The 17,423-nt window shown below is 40.8% G+C and overlaps 1 protein-coding gene across 1 annotated transcript; it reads right to left on the bottom strand.

Annotated features, from left to right (window-relative positions):
* Positions 1-1,507: 1,507 nt before the first annotated feature.
* LOC101755329 (glycine-rich cell wall structural protein 1-like) lies at positions 1,508-3,350 on the bottom strand. Its single transcript, XM_004974445.1, has 2 exons — positions 2,928-3,350; positions 1,508-1,588 (listed from the first exon to the last, which is right to left on the bottom strand). The coding sequence occupies exons 1-2, from the start codon at positions 3,348-3,350 to the stop codon at positions 1,508-1,510; spliced, it is 504 nt and encodes a 167-aa protein (XP_004974502.1).
* Positions 3,351-17,423: the final 14,073 nt, after the last annotated feature.

Here is a 17,423-nt window from a genome sequence, read left to right as displayed (position 1 = left end):
GTATAAATGTCTGACATGTGATGGATCGATACCTAGTCAGAGACCGATGTAGAGGTAGCTTTATAACAATTAGGGGACCCTGCATGTGTGATGCCGACCATTGATCAAACACAACGATGGACCTCCTAGCTTGTGACAAAAGCTCCATTAAACTAATCAATGATGAACGTGTTAGCTGTCTACATGTCGTCCATTGCACCAAACATTTTTGGCACGTCGTACGTCCATCCTGTGTACCCTACCATGGCCATACAATATACACACATACGACGTGCACATTGCTTGCAGTATTTTTCCAGGCACACGTAGCTTCAAACCCATGAACAAGCAACGCAGTAGTTTACTTGCTTCTAGATTTTTTTTCCAAGCACACGTAGCTTCAAACCCATGAACACAAGCCACGAGTAGTTTACCAGGGAAAAAAAAACAAGATTAGCATGTGGACAAGCATGCACTTCCATTGAGTGTGTCATGCATGCTGCGTATTTAGTCAGAGAAGATAATGCATGCAGGTGAAATGTGTGATGAATAATTTGCAAGATCTTTCTTTAATTTCCAGAAAGAAATTGTTTGACAGATCTTGTAATCTTGTAACTTAAACTGATGCTTGCGTCTTAACCTAGGAACCTAATTGTTATATACACCAAAAGAAACTCCAAGGAGATAGGAGCCATACATACAAGTAGCAGGTGACACAAAAAAGTTACAAGCTTCATAAAAAGTTTATACTAGAACAAAGTGATGTGCTCCATGAGCTAGGTGCACAATACGTTTGATAATGGAACATGTTCATGTGCAGATGCATGCATGCCCCACGAGCTGTAACATCACACAATCAATTAAAAAGGTAGTGTGTGTGTGTGTGTGATCAGCTGATAATTTAACTTGCATGATGCTAGCTTTAGCTTAATTATATGAGGAGGAGGCCAGAGGGTGCTGGCCATATATGGCTCCTCCTCCTTTTCTTGTTGAGTTTGTTATATTGGGTGGGCCCGACTGATGAACATACATGCTGTGATTTATTTACGGTATTTTTGGGTGTTGAGTTTAGAGTTAAGTGGTAATGGGGCCAACAACGGAAAGCAATGCTCCTCCAACCCCGTCAACTATAGTTCCAAAGCAATCTCTCCATATCTTATCATCCATTAGTTATTTCATCTTTCCGAATAATTTTATCCTTCTTCATCCTCCTCCTATCCTTCAAGTTTGACATAGTAATTAATCATCTTTGTAGGGAAAAAAATCCCTACTTCCTCCACATAATTGCTAGAGTGGTTCGAACAAAGGGCATAAATCATAATTGTGGCTTGTTACACTTTTCCAACTCTCCATCTCACATGTCGTATATACATTCACACCTCTGGTAAACTTTGATTTATTAGGTTTGGTGGACAAATTTTAGACACACCTTAGGCATAGTTTGGCAAAGAGTTGTGGCAATATATGTTTGGATGCCCGAGCAATTACTTTAGGACCCCTTTTCTTTTAAGGATCTAACTTTGAGCAATTACTTTAGGGCCATACTTTTGACATCTTGCTTGAAAGCTGAAGCCATTCTTTGGACCATCTCAGGTTCTAACAAACTTCTCTGCACACAAAACATGATTATTGTATTATACAACAATCAGCAACATATCCCAGCTGTTTTTCAGGTAGCTAATTATGCAACCTCGGATATATTAACCTGTCCATATATATGCATTTTCCATGCATCTAATGTGCATTCATGATCATCTTGCGTGCATCACATAGAGTAGGTAAGCTCGTCTCATGGGTGTCAGACTGAACAGTCGCAGACGCACTCCCTGTTCTGTTCGTTAGTTGGTTATTCAATTACATGTTGGTCACATGCATAAGGATACATTCTTGCTTGGCTTGAACAATTCATCATATCAATGCGTAGCTAGGTACTATAGCTAGGTGTGTGCGTAGGGCATCGCCATGTGTTCCGTCGATGTATCGTCGCAGGAGGGTACGTCGGCCAGCCATGCGCATGTGCCATGCATGCACGTCCGACAAACCTCTGAAATTAACACACACTCAGCAACCCATTCATCGGCAGATAAAACTCTAACAGCTCACCTTATGGGTTTGGTTATAGATGAACAAAATAGGCCCTATCGATATTTTGTAGTACAGGGAGCACTGCGGCTAGATGGTCAATATAATCTGGCTGTCAAATCACTCGATCTAGTTACATGACCAGAATAGGCCCCATCGATAATGTCACAGGGAGAAGCTTTGCATGCATATATAGCACGATGACATGAGTACATGACCAGTACTATAGTTACAAGGAGTGTCCGCATTTTTTACCATCGAACTATCATCGTAGTTCGATTTTAGCCGCTGAACAAAGACAAACATCTTTCCATTAAACAATCAAAATTGCACAAATCTAGCCTTTACCTAGCTAGTTTCAAAGGGTTTTTTCCTATATATATATATTTCTTAAAATAATAAATATGGTTTAATCTCTGAAATATAAGTAATGTATTTCTTGCTTTCCAAAAATATAATCTATCAATTGGTGCTATATTTAGGGTTATTTGGACCTTATTGTTCCTTTTGCTAGAATTTTATTGCTCGGAGTCACGTTCCTTATTTATATAAATTGTCGTTTATGCTATATATTAGACAAGGAGATGGACCAAAAGGATCCAGCGAATTATTTATAGGTACACGAAAGCTATCAAAGGCAACACCAACCTCACATATTAGGGGGTGTACACCCCTTGCTAAACTTTAGCAGCAAATTTGTCAAACACCCTTGCTAAACTTTGCTAAACTATGGTTGCTAAATTGTAGCCCTTTAGCAACTTTTTGGTTGCTAAACCTTGCTAAACTTGGGGCTGGACACCCTTTGCCCCTCATTATTGCTTGTCTGGTGCGCACCAGTCTCTCCCTACCCCCCCCCCTCCTCGTACTCGCACCCGCGCCCGCACCTGCAGCCCCATCCCCACCCCTCTGCTCGACGCATCCACCGCCGCCGGCTCATGCAGGTCATCCCCACCGCCGGTAGTTGCTCCCACCCCATCCGCCGTACGCCCCCCTGCGCCATCCCTGCTGCCGGCGATTCCTCCACCTTCACCCCTGCCGTAACTCCCGGATCCATCCCCATTGCCGGTCGATCGAGCTTTGCTGCGCTGCCAGCCCTTGAATCCACCATCCTCGCCGCCGCAACCCTCGGATCCATCCCTATCACTGTCGCCAACAGCCTCTGCTCCATCCTCATCCCCGCCAGTGCCCATCCCCATAGCCGACGCCAACATCCCCAGCCCCATCCCCACCGCAACCGCCAACGCCCCCTGCACCATCCGCATCGCTGCCACCACCACCCCTTGCCCCATCCCTACCGCAGCCGCTCCGAGCAGATGGATGGATACCATGATTGGTTTTCGCAGGGTGCTTGGAAGGAGTGCTACCGCTTCACATTCGCTACCCGCAGGTTTACCTCTTCTTTATGTTGATTTGCTTGATCTTGGTGATTTATCGTTACTGGTACTGAGTACTGATTGAACGACATCGCTTACATTCGAGGTGGTAGTCCTCCCATCCGGCAACCAGTTCGAGGGAGGTTGGGTCCCAGCACTGGTATGGGACGAGGTGCATCCTCTGCCGCCTTTTCATCGTTCATGAACACAGGGGATGATGAAGAACTGGACGATGAAGCTGGGGATGAAAATTCTGTAAGTGTCCTGTGCTATTTATCTTAGCAAAGTAATGTGAGAAATTATTAGACTAGTGTGGTAGACTTGTTTTGTTAGAATATTTATGTTTTGCATTTTGTGTTAGAACAAGTATGACAAAGGAAGTTGGAGCGAAAAAAACACATGTATTTTTTATGAATTAGCTATAGAACAAGTAATGGAGCAATTTCAGCATCTAAAGAATGGTGGAAAGCTAACATCAAGATAGAACAAGTACTGTTTTTTGTAAGATAAGTGTTGTTTACTTTTTTTGGTTGTAAGGTACATAGTGTCCGAATTCCTCTATCATTGCATTGTAGACGCCAGAATGCAATAAATTTGGCAAATTCATACCTCACTACCTTGATCTATTGCACGAGCTGTTCCACAAAATGGTTGTTGATGGATCATCATCCACCATAGCTGGAGATGTGGATGAGGATAAGGAAGAACCCTGATGAAGATGAGTTTGCAGTGGATGAGGATGAGGACTATCCTCAAGAGAGCCCGATGAGTAATAGTAGCCGAAAAAGAAGTACCAGTACAAATGATACGACATCAAGCCCACAAAAGAAGAGTAAAAGTACATTTTTTAGCATGTTCAAGGGCCTCATAGACACCATGCAAGCTAGCAGCTCTGAAGATACCAATACCATGAGGGTTAAGATGGAGTTGCAGTTGAAGCAGAGGGAACTGAAACTATTTAAGAAACATGTGTGAACTATTTTGTTGTCATGTACGAACTATTTGATTGTCATGTGAGAACTGATTGATTGTCATGTGTGGACTATTTTATTGTCATGTGTTAAATTATTTGCTATCATGTTGAGAACTATTTGATGGTTGATCCATGGTGTTTTCATGTTTGTATAGGTTGACTTGTTTGATTGTGTTGATGAATGGCTGATTAAGAGGAAAAGGATGAGAAGAGAACTTGTTGCCGTTGGTGCTTTGCTCGGTATGTACTATTATGACACATACCTTAACAGATCATAGTATAGGGTGGCTACACAAACTGGGTATGAATGGGTTATCAAAACCTTAGGAAATAGAACATCTTGCTACAACATGTTCAGGATGAATAGGGATGTGTTTGATAGGCTTCATAATCTCCTTGTCCAATCTTATGGATTAAAGTCTACAAGGAAAATGACATCAGTAAAGTCTTTAGCTTTGTTTCTATGGATTTGTGGTGCCCCTCAAAGCATGAGACAAGCAGAAGATCGTTTTGTTAGGTCAACTGAGACATGTAGTAGGAAGTTTGATAAAGTACTGCGCAGTCCAAGTTTGCAGGGGATATCATTAGATCAGTAGACCCTACATTTAGTACTGTGCATCAGAGGTTCAAATCTCCATGGTTCTCTCCATACTTTGATAATTGCATTGGAGCAATAGATGGGACACACATGCCTGTTGTTGTACCAACTGACAAGGTTGTCCAGCATACGGGACGACATGGGTACACTAGCCAAAATGTGTTAGCCATATGTGACTTCGACATGAGATTTACTTTTGTCGTTGCGGGATGGCCTGGATCGGTTCATGACATGAGAGTCTTCAAAGATGCATTGAATAAGTATGGTGACAAATTTGGACATCCACCTGAAGGTACTTACCTCTTCTATGATACAATCCTTCACATACTACGAATCTTTTGCATGAATGTAACATGGGTACTATGAATGTGCAGGAAAGTTTTATCTTATGGACTTTGGATACCCAAACCGACCGGGTTATCTTTCACCATACAAGGGTACAAAATATCATCTCCCAGAGTTTCGAGCCAGACCACTTCCAAGAGGTAAAAAGGAGCAGTTCAATTATGCACATTCATCACTAAGAAATGTCATTAAGAGGTCTTTTGGAGTTTTGAAGAACAAATGGCGTATTTTGCATGATTTACCGGCTTATCCAATGGCAAAGCAAATAATTATCGCTTGCATGGCAATTAATAATTTTATTAGAGAGAGTGCTTTTGTTGATGTTGATTTTGAGAGTGCGGATCATGAAGAAAACTATGCCACACCTTCGGAAGGATCGTCATCTCAAGCAAGTGAAGGTACTACCCAACACGAAGATAAACATCAAAGCATGAATCAGTTTTGGGATTGGATAGCTGATGGATTGTTCAATAGGCCATAGGCACTTCTATTTTTTTTGTAACAATGAAATTTGTAGACTATTCAACATTTTTTGGTTTGAATAAAAAACAAATGGCTGCCAGCACCATGGCAAGCCATTTTGTGCTTTGGCGCCAGGAAGAAATGGCGCCAAGCCGCCAAGCCCCAGGAAGCTGGCGCCAAGGAGCGACACATACCTGGCGAGTGAACCAGAGAGGAGGGAGAAAGGATGGGTAGCATTCATTAAGGGCAAATAGGTCTTTCTCTACCTCATTAAATGTTGTTTAGCAAATGTATCCAAACAGCCTTGACTAAACTTTAGCAACTAAAGTTTAGCAAATTTCAGCTACTAAAGTTTAGCAAAGGTATCCAAACAGACCCTTACATAGTTACATTGGACACTGTACCCTATTTTGATAGCCCGACTAGGTAATAGGTGTAGGTCTCAAACAAGGGGCAGGGGCTGGAACATCATACAATCAAGTAATTGTGTGATCAATAAAACAACTAAAGGGCCACAATTTTTCTTGGTTTCATAGCTCAATGGTCAAAGATGTTTGGTTTTAAGATGGCCAAAATCGTACTTTAGTAATAGTTTGATAGTCAAAATGGACTTCTTTGAGCCTACAGACAAATAAAGTTTAATGGCACATAAGTTATTTTATTTAGTTTATTAATGGTACTCAAAGTATATTCATTTGATAGCTCCTAGAGTTTTTTTTGACTGAACAGGAGGGGCAAGCCCCTACTGGTTATATATTAAATAATAAAACAAAGTGTTTACATACAAAGTACAAATTAAGATTACAACACATTCTCAAGCTATTGTGCTATTGGATAGCTCCTAGAGTTGTTTATGGTAGTACAATAATGTTAAAATTGGGGGTACATTTTGCCAGAGACAATTAAAGTTTCATGGCACATAAGTTGTTTTATTTAGTTTTTAACAATAGGCTAATTATACTTAGTACAGTTATATAAATATACTTAATTAGGTCATCGATAGTCTATATTTTGAGTGAAAAAATAAAAAATTAAGGAACTATTTTAGTGTTGGCCGAGTCACCACATGAGCACCATACCATCCAAAACCACTTAAATTCATACCAAAGTTGAAACGTGAATGGCTTTAGTAGTTGATGGTTGAGAAATGAACAGTTTTGTAGTTGAGAGTTTGTAAATGATTTTTTTCTATGACTTAATAATGGTTCAAAACATGAGAAGAAGGAAATGAATTTCAATCACTTTGTAAATTACACACTCCTTTGGTATATAAGCTAGTCAATTTGCAACATTATCTATAATAGTATTTAGAATGTCGAAACACCTTAATAAGCTTTCAATAAAATGCCCCTCTTAGGAGCTATCCCAAAGAAATTCATTAGAATCTTAGAAAAAGATATGAATCTTAGAAAAAGATACCACATCACATCGTACGAGGAAGTGTCCATGGTGTGAAGTTGAATCCTATACTAGGACAAAAACGATTTGTGGTGGCACCTCCTTTTACAGGCGGTTAGCATTGCAACTCGTCGGTACAAATGATATGTATTTGTGCTAGCGGGCCACATAAGAAATACCAGTAGAGATTGCATTCTTGCTAGATGTTGTTTGTGTGGCCTGCCAGTAGAAATGAGGGTATTTGTGCCAGCGAACCAGATAAGTCGCCGCTAAAATGATTTCTAATGGAGGTTGCTTATGCATGGCCCGCCAACACAAATCAAAGCAACTATTTTCAATAAAAAATTATAAACTTTCATATGAAGTCATGAACACAAAGTTTATATCAAAATTGTAGGGCTCATTGATACCTAAAACATTGTAGCTGACAATTTTTTCAATTAAGATTGTTTACTAGCCCAAATATTCATTACAATTTCTCATATCTAATTTTACAAATTAATTTTTCAAATGACCTTGGATGAATATTAACTCTATAACAGAGTTAGTGTTAAACGAGATCTAGAACTTTATAGTTGGCAATGATTTCATTTGGGATCATTTGGAGTGCCAAATTTTCGTAATACTATATTCGGAGAAGTGAAGTCAAAAGAATAGAGTCACTATATAGATAAGATATACTTTGCAGTGAGATGGTAACGAGGCTACATGCAAACTGAGATGTTCGGGTTTGAGTCCTATACATCACACGCAGGTGTATTTCACGTAACTTATTGCCTTGGGTGCGGAGGTGTGTAGTTACCTGGTAAAACGTGAATATTTTTGGGGTTTTTCAGTCAAAATATAAAAATAGTGAAAATTGATTTGTGCTGGTGGTTGTCATTGATAGGCATTGGGCAAAGTGGCACCCATATTGAGGTGTGCTGGCATGGTGGTCGTCGCAATAAAAATGTGTGCGCGCGCGTGTGAGAGAGAGATGAGCCTCAACTCTAAACTTCTCTATCTAACATTTCTTTCTTTTCTTTTTTTTGCAATGTACGTAATCCCCAGGGGGAAATGGTTCTCTATTTGTTTTTCCCTGTGAAAACTAAAACCAAAAAAATTATTTAACATGCATACGCGTGAGATGGGGCTCATCAACTGGTACGATTCACTAATAATGCTGTGCAGCACCAAACGCTTTAGACCCCTGGCACAGTTTGCCATCCTCTTTTAGTTACTTTCCAGCCCAAATATTCATATATGTAAACTAGGTATATTAAAACTAATAAATCAATATTATTCTATCACATATATACCCTCTCACATGCATATAAAATCATCATCAGAAGGGAAAAAAAGTGACAGAAAGAAGGAAAATAGCTATAGGCGCGCAACGACGTTCATCGCCAAACCTTTTCCTGTTGTTATCGCTTTTTTTTAATGAAGAGGGCTTCCCACTTGACAACTGCAGATCTGCAGGTGCAACATATACATTTGGTGTGACTAGTTGTTGTGGTGGTTAGGTGAATCCATGGATCCATCACAAAAGAATGTGAATGGGAGATGCTAATACGCTCTTGTCAGAACATGCATGATGTATACACGTGTGAAGACGGAGTTTATCTTTTAGCTAGCGAGTTTGTGCCTTGATCGAGGTGGGCGGTCGAGTTCTCTACCAATCGTTTTGGGTAAGGGCATGGCATCTCAGCTACTCGTATATATTGAAGTACGAGTCAATTGCTCATCTTTTTCTATCAGCTTAACTTTAGTTTTGTATAAACTGGTTGGTGCAGCACATACCCTGTAAATCTAGCCATACATCAAGGAAAATTTTAAAAAAAATGTCATGATTCATGACAAAAGGAGGATAGTACGGCAGGAGCCAGAGCTACTACGTAGGCTTGAAATGTTCTAACGTGTCTAATAATTCAGTGATGCATGAAAGCTCTAAAAAGTTGGACTGCACAAGCACAAATGTTTACACATATAGCACGACGTCTGTTTGTACTTTGTAGAACAGAGCTAGGTAGTTGAAGCATATGTTTTGGCCGGTGGCTGTCGGTCGAGATTCTAATTTGATATTTTTCTAACAAGGACGGAGGTTACGTTATCTTCTTCCCTGTCGCCGCCGGCCCCGCACGCGTCGGCGTCTGCTTATGTGTGCGTCAGCTAGCGATCGAGCCAATCTATCACAGAGCCTGCAGCAGCTACGTACCAATATTCTCATCATATTCTATTCCATTCTGCTGATCCTTTGATTTAACAAAGATACTATATCATATAGCAGCTGGTACGAACGAAGAACAAGCAGATCAATCTCTCTGATTCGTCGGTTAGTTTGCAGCTTGGCATGGATGATGGATCGATGATCGATCTCGAGAGTAATTTGCACGGTCTGCTTGCTGTCACCCGGTGATCTGATCTGGTGAAGGCCGGCCTACATTCATGCATAGGGCACCACATGAGGAAATGTACAGAGAGGTACGTGTACTGAACTTTAAAGTCCATTACGGTACAGAGATTAGGAGAGAGAGCTCTCGATCGAGGTCATTACGTGCGTACGGGCACGGCTGCTGCCTAATGCATGCATGGCATCGTATACCCCATCAGCATTCAGCAGTTCATCACCACTAGCTACGGTGGTGTACCAAACGGCAAGCGCCTGTACTTGCACTCGTATTACTCCCTGACACCAAGTGGCGGATCACAATTACCGCCGCCCGGCCGTATCGATCCGGTACACGATGATGTACGGCAGCCCTGCATCAATCGACGACATCATCCTACATTCTTATCTGTATTGTTTCTCTTTAATTACATATACATGCAGCACCGGCATGGAGATCCTGGTTCAGGGTTCTGTCTCAAAAACTGAAGATGTCAGTGCCCTACTAGAAAAGCTGATCGATGAGGCAGGCTTGCAGAAATTCAGTGTGGGGTAGGGTGGTGGTCTCTTCAAAATTAGGTAGGATCTTGATCGATCACAGTGCAACAACCACCATGTTAATTTTAAATTTGGATTCGTTTCGCCTAATTATAAACTCATGCATGCATCCTTTGATTTCCAAGGATAATAATTTACACTAGTACTTTATATATATGAATGGTTGGAGATCCTCTCTCTCAAAAAAAAAACAGAGAGAAAGTAACAGAATAATGGTTGGAGATGCATGCATATGCATCCTTACCGACGTTATTAGCAATGACTTGTTGTCAATCAATTCTGTTGGGCAAGATAATGTACTGCCTGGAGAGAAAGTCAATGGGGACATCAAGTGCAAATCCATCCATTGCCAACCAAATGTGTAGCGTACAAATGCCAGAGAAGAAGTACAGCGCCCACACACACACACACACACACACACAGAGGAGCTAGTGAACGAACAAATTAAACTCACATCCCATGCCTGTGTACAAGTACGTGGTACACCTCACAAACCGATCCCGACAATGTACTTGCCAAGGATGAATTGAGCAAGTTAATTTTGATCGGCGCAACGAGAGGAAAATGCATGGGAAGCACGTAACAGTACGTACGTGCTGCTGTCGCGTACGTACTCGGCTTGATCATGCACCGACCCATGCATGCATTCGGCGAGATGCAGATATAAAACTGAATAAGCCTAGTAAAAGTTTATTTAGCGTTATGATCACACACCCCAATTATAGCTAGGTGTTAACCCTAGTAAAAGTTTAGATGGCTTACAAAATACCTCAAATGTAGAAGGAAGAAGAATGGACTAACACGAGGAAGGATTTGTCAAGCATCGCCATACTTGACACACACAACTAAAACTACTCACCAGCAAGAACTAACCTAGGTGGGAATGGGGAAAATAAGATCGAAAGGGCTATTTGGTTGAGCTTCTGTTACTTCTGATTCTCTGTGGAAGTGAATCTCGGATGGAAGAGAGTGGTTCTTGGATGAAAATGATTCTCTAGAATAAACTACGTGGAAGTAATTCTCGAGCGAAAGTGATTACTATATAAACTAGTCCATCATCATTAGAGGGTAATTTTTTATAATGACGTACGTGGGTAACTTAGATAGAGATTTATGAGGTTATTAATTTAGACTATTTTCATAATGATAGAGGTGGGTGATTTCATAAAACATAATAAATCCAATGGTATGGCTAGATGTATCTTATTTTTTGGGAAAATCTAGATTTTTTTCTAGCGTGTCTCGTAAGGATTCAGTTAGTAATAGTAAAATCATAGGCATACATAATTACCCGTGTTCATGCAATCCAAAAATTCCTTACTTCAACAAACGTTTACTCATCACAGCCTTTTTTTCCAAATAATTCATCATAGCCTTTTTGAACCATGATGCATCCTAACATGTTTCTTCATTAGGGTGCGTGTCCAGAAATCTGCAGGACCTTTCATCAACAGCTAATTGTCGTGTGATAAGCGTGATTTGATCGGAGCAAATGGTCCAATCTGGTACGGCTCAATAGCTTTACCAGTCTTAACTCGGACAGCTCAAACAGTAGAGCTTTATTTGCTCAAGATGGTTTTAGCTTCTCCTACAAACTTTGGAATTAAACAGGTCGTCTCATACAAGTTTGAAGCGACTTCTTTCAAAAAAGACATACAAGTTTGAAGGCAGTGAAACACGTGATTGGAACTGTCTCACTTTTGCTATAGTTACACTGCCTGCACACCAGCTTTGCTGTTTGGTAACAGAGAGGGAGCGAAAAAGACATAGAAAGGCTTCACAAGCATTCCGGCTTGCATGAGAAGGAAATCCTTGCTAATTGCTAGCAAAGGAGAGCCAGGTAGATGAACAGACGGCAAGGTTGATTTGCAGCATGGTAAAACGTACAGGTGGTTACTAATTTCAAGCTCAAGGTGGTGATGTTCCTGACATGAGCTAGATGAGAGACAGACAAGCCATGAGCAGATTTTAAAAGATGCTACATGCATCAGGAAGCCAGCTGCCACCAAGAACAGAGGACACATGAGCAGAGCATGGAGGGAGACAGGCCAAGCTGAGAACAGTGTAATCCAGCGGTGAAGGAGATGAGATGAATTAGTAAACTAATTGATCATTATTTTAATTAATGTTTTGGGGCAGATGGCACCAACTCCCAAGTACCCAAACCCAATGCATGAAATGCAATGCAACAAACGACGAAAGGACACCCCCCGAGCTGGCTCTGTTGTGCTCCAGTACGCATGGTCCATGTAGGAGAGAGTACCATGGCTCCTGCCCCTGTCTCTCTCCGTCCCTCTGTCTCTAGCTCCCCCGTGCTTGCAGGAACTACCTCTTGTTCTTGTTTTCTCGGACATGTATATTTGCTCAATAATCAGAGCAATTATACATCTAATTAGTTCATAATTCTATCTCTCACCTTCCTCTGTTTTTTTTTTCTAACAGGCAGTTTTCCTACTGGTTCGTTTAAGAAAAAGAAAAAAAATACTAGATTGTTTTTTTTGCAGGAACTACCTCTTGTTCATGTTTTCTAGATTTGTTCAATATATAATCAGAGCAATCATCCATCAAATTACTTTATAATTTTTATTTTTAATGTAAATGGTAGTTTTCCTGGCGGTTCATTTATTTTAAAAAGAAAAAAATACTAGATTGTTTTTTTGGAGGCATTAATCACTCTAGTGTAATCATGGTACTAGCAACAACACTAGGTATACATAACATGGCGTTGCATGGTACGATTTTTGCGTAAAAAGACAGGGATACAATGCAAGCATGGAAACAATGGTGTGAACCGTGCATCGCGTACCACCATGCATGCATTACGCAATAATGCATCCGTGCTATGTGGTTTATCAATTGTTTAAAAAGGATAATGATTGCCGGTAACATCGATGGTTAGCGCATGGTTGGTGATCGATGTGTGTGCGTGCGTCCGTCCATGGTCCAACTTGTCCAGCCGATCACTGTACGTACACAAATATCGATGCTGATGCACACCGGATGGATCAGATGCATATGTGCAGCACATGCATCATGCATGTTCATGTATGTATCACTCATGACAATTATTACATGATCAACAGTATTTGTCTGGCCCATTTGACAAAATTAACCGAAAATTACATAATCATGGATACTGCTTGAAGCATTCAGGTTAATCTTTACAAGACGCACTAAAAACAAGAAAATCCTAAAAATCCCACAGAAATAAAAAAACATCTGGCATCAATCCGGTAGGCTATAGTTCTAACTATAAGTATCCATGGAATCTATTCTATTTTCTAAAAGAATTATCCACATTTGCTATTATGAAAATAAGTCTAAAGTCACCCATAAATCAATATCTACATTATCCACCTCTACTATTATATAAAATAAGCTAAAGTAACCTCCTATGGTTCATCTAAATTACCATCACCCCCTACGGTTCATCTAAATTACCATCTCTTGTGAGGCTTGTGGTTGCGTTGACATATGGTGGTGTAGGAGCATATCTGGGTTGGGCTCGAGGCTTGGCTTATCGGTATATTTAACTTTTTGCTACCCTTACGGAGTGAATGGCAGCCCAAATGCCCCGTCGGTGACTTAGCTAGGTCCGTTGGTCAGTGACGGGGGATTAGGTGACATCCGTAAGGATGGCAAAACATTAATAGCCCTGGCTTATCGATATTTCTTCTGCAATTCTACGGAAGAGCGGACCAGCCACTATTGCGGTCTTCAAAAGTCTTTGTGCAATTGGGGTTCATCTAGATCTTGCCTGGTTATCTATTTGTTCTCTCTTCAACTTATGGCAGGATCGACTGTGATGGTACACGGAGTAGCCATGGTTGCAATCTTCAAAAGTCTTTGTGCAATTGGGGTTCATCTAGATCTTGCTTGGTTCTCTATTTGTTCTCTCTTCAACTTATGGCAGGATGGACAGTGATGGGACACGGAGTAGCCATGGTTGCAATCGTTGAAGTGGAGAAGAAGACTTTGTCAAATCTGATTGTAATTTTCTTTCTCTGCACTTGTCATTGTTTTCCTTAATATAAATCATATATCAGATGCTCTAGGATGTCTTTCTAAAAAAGTCACCCACGTATGTTATTGTTGAAAATAATACAAAGTAAATCTCTAAATTAATTACCCACATAAGGTATCTACATATGATGTGTGCCATCATATATATACTATATATACAAGTATGAAAGAAGCGATGCGCATACCGATTTTCATGCTAAACACATACTCCCTCGGTCCCAAAAAAACGTCCAAGGAATTTTAGGACAGATTAACGAGAAAGTAAAATGACATTGATTACCCCTAGTTATTATCTATATTTAGCGCTAATTGACTCCCAAATTGTATAATGTATAACTTGTTTTTGGACAAATTTTGAATCGTAGAATAAATTATTTTTTGGACAGTGGGAGTAACTCAAACTAATGGTTCAATTAAACTTAAACACATATTGAGGTGCACAAAGTGCAAAAAAAATACAAATATGGATAAAAGTGTAAAGAGTAATTGCGAACTAAAATTTATTTATTAGAATTGATGATCAAAGATAGAAATGTTTAACTTAGCATAAAACTATAACATATATATAATTATCAGCGCTGCAAATTATGCATGATGATTGGTTAATTGTCCCTCCACAGCGGTTACCGACTGATAGGTTTCCAGAACGTACCCGGCAGGCCAATCAACGGCCGGCAGGGATGGAGTCGAGTCGGCGCACTGCAATCGACCGTCACCTCATTGCTGTTACCGGGTACTAGCTTACCACGCAGCTTTCCCATCATGCGTCCCCTTCCGGCACCAAACCTTGCGCAATGCAAAGCTCTCATACACAGGAGCATACAACGCTTTCAGCCTGGACACTCCACTAGCCATGTGATCCCATCCTGATTAATTAGGAGACGACTGATTAATCTCCCCTCTTTGAATTAGTGATCCTGGCAATTATAAGTGATCATCATCAACAGTAACATTGAATTTTTGTTTGTGGCGTGAGGGTTTTTCCGAGAGACTAAATTCTTCGAGATATATAATACCAATATCTCTACTGATGTTGATTGTTAATGGTGACATGATTACCTACACAAGGCCGATTCGTGTAGGTTTCATTCTAATTTCAACGGGGTGAATTACTACTCGGTGTTCAGTACTCACAGTCAGACTATGACACTGCTCCTGATCGATCAGTAAAAGTTCTTCCCGGGTAAGAAAAATGAATAGTGACTTGTCAGTTTGGGCTCTCCACTAGATAGAGAAGATTTAAGAATGAAACAAGTTTACCGTGAACTACTAACTGTGATAGATTGTCATCGGTCGCGTTCGGAATGCAATCGATCTATCGGTTGCGAGTTGCGACATGACACCATTGAATTACACTGGATGATATTTGACATATATATCGATCTTGGCTGGGAAAAATGTGAAAACAACATCACTCAATAATTTACTGTCTGAAATTTGACGGATCATGTCGATGATGAATTGTGACTTAAACACGACTACATGACTGCTTACCTAGGTTTCATTCGTTATAATTCAAGGGATCAGCTATAGCTTGATTCTACTGCTTACAATCAGCTTTACGACGATGAACAATCAGCTAGCTCTTTGGTTTTGATCACCACGAGTTAATTTGAATTTTTGGGCAACTCAAAGGGACTTGGGATCCATACATGACGGGTAACTGAAAGAGATCAGAGTGAGACTTAACAAAAAGGAAATTGACCATACAGAAGAGCCCATAATTGCATCACGCACTATCTGCCTGCTTTGTTTTTATTTCCGTTCCATGCAGGCGCTGGATTTGGATGGATGACTGCGATTTGACCATTCCTCGGTCGCTTGCTTCAGCCTAGTAGTACTGCAAGTGCATATGCTTTACAGGTATAGACACGACAAAGCAGTTGAACCTGGAGCTAGCCCGGCCTGGTTGTATTCTCCGAAATGGAAAAGAAATGCATGGGTACACATACACACACGTGGATATGGCATCTTACTACTGGATCATGTTAACAGATGCCATCCAAAATTGCAAATACCAACCCCCCAAATGACAAAAGAATGGGTAGAGTTCGATGGATAACCTGAAGCCGACCATGTGCTTTTTTTTGTCTGTTGCTGTACATGGAAACTGCAGATATATGACATATAAAGAGATATGAATAATTGAATTACAAGCTCCATTCTTTTTCTGAAGAATTTGTTGTTACATTACATGCATGCATTTTGTTAACTCGTGTACACGTACTATGTATCATTGTACTTTGTTGCCAGTGACAGAGCGACACGACCATTAGCTGAAAACACAGCTGGTCCATCCATCCATCCATGGAACCATCTAGCATTGATCAGCTTTGTACCCAGCTATTAGCTAGCCGCTTGCCCCTGCAGCTTGCACTGAAGAGTAGCCAGGATAGAGGAGCGAGTAATTATTTGAAGCAACAGAGAAGAAAGGACACAAATAATAGAGGTGAATAAAAGGACAAGCAATGCATATAATACCTCCATCTATCAGGTTATAGTAAAATTACCTCCGATTAGATCGATGGATCCTGCAGTAAAAATAAGTCAAGGAAAGCCGGCCGGTAGCACATGGGACAAGATGATTCCGGTCCCAAAACTTCCTCTTAATGAAAAACATGCTCCGGCACGGTCCAAAAAAAAAAATAAAACTCCGGCACCGAAAGATTCCAAGCTGCAGGTGATCGATCGATCCATCCATTAGCATGTCATGTATTTTTGCAAAGTTTAGTAATACCCTATATATGCATATACATGGATACGTACATGTACATGATACATCATGCATATACGTCAATCGATCGATGATAATGCATGGGAGAAGAAAATGAAAACCGTTGGCTTGTCCTTTCCCTTTCTCTCCCTTAATTCTACTACTACTCGTCCTAGACCTTTCCTCTTTCTTTCCCTCTCTCTCTAGCTTTCTCTCTCCTGCGTCTCTCTCACGGGTGGGTGGCAAAACTAACCCCACTCCGAGCGCCCGGCCGGCTGCAGACCTGCAGTAGTGCACTGACTCCTGCCCTGCCTACTAGAAGAAGAAGAAGGGTAGTGTGTATAGAGACTTAGAGGGAGAGGTAGCAGCTGCATCAGCAAGAGCTATAGCATAGCTATACACACACAGAGAGAGGCCAAAGAAAGAAAATAAGGCTGAAAGGAAACAGCATGGAATGATGGCAATATCATTCATGGATGGATGATCTCGTCCATGGACGATCCCCCTAATTTCGCTCTGGCTTGCTGGGCGGCAAGTACCCCAACCACCCC

Source organism: Setaria italica, chromosome VI (genome assembly GCF_000263155.2).
Source record: "Setaria italica strain Yugu1 chromosome VI, Setaria_italica_v2.0, whole genome shotgun sequence".
Taxonomy (NCBI): Eukaryota; Viridiplantae; Streptophyta; class Magnoliopsida; order Poales; family Poaceae; genus Setaria; species Setaria italica.
Note: the sequence above shows the minus strand (reverse complement) of the source record. Positions and strands in the feature narration are given on the sequence as shown.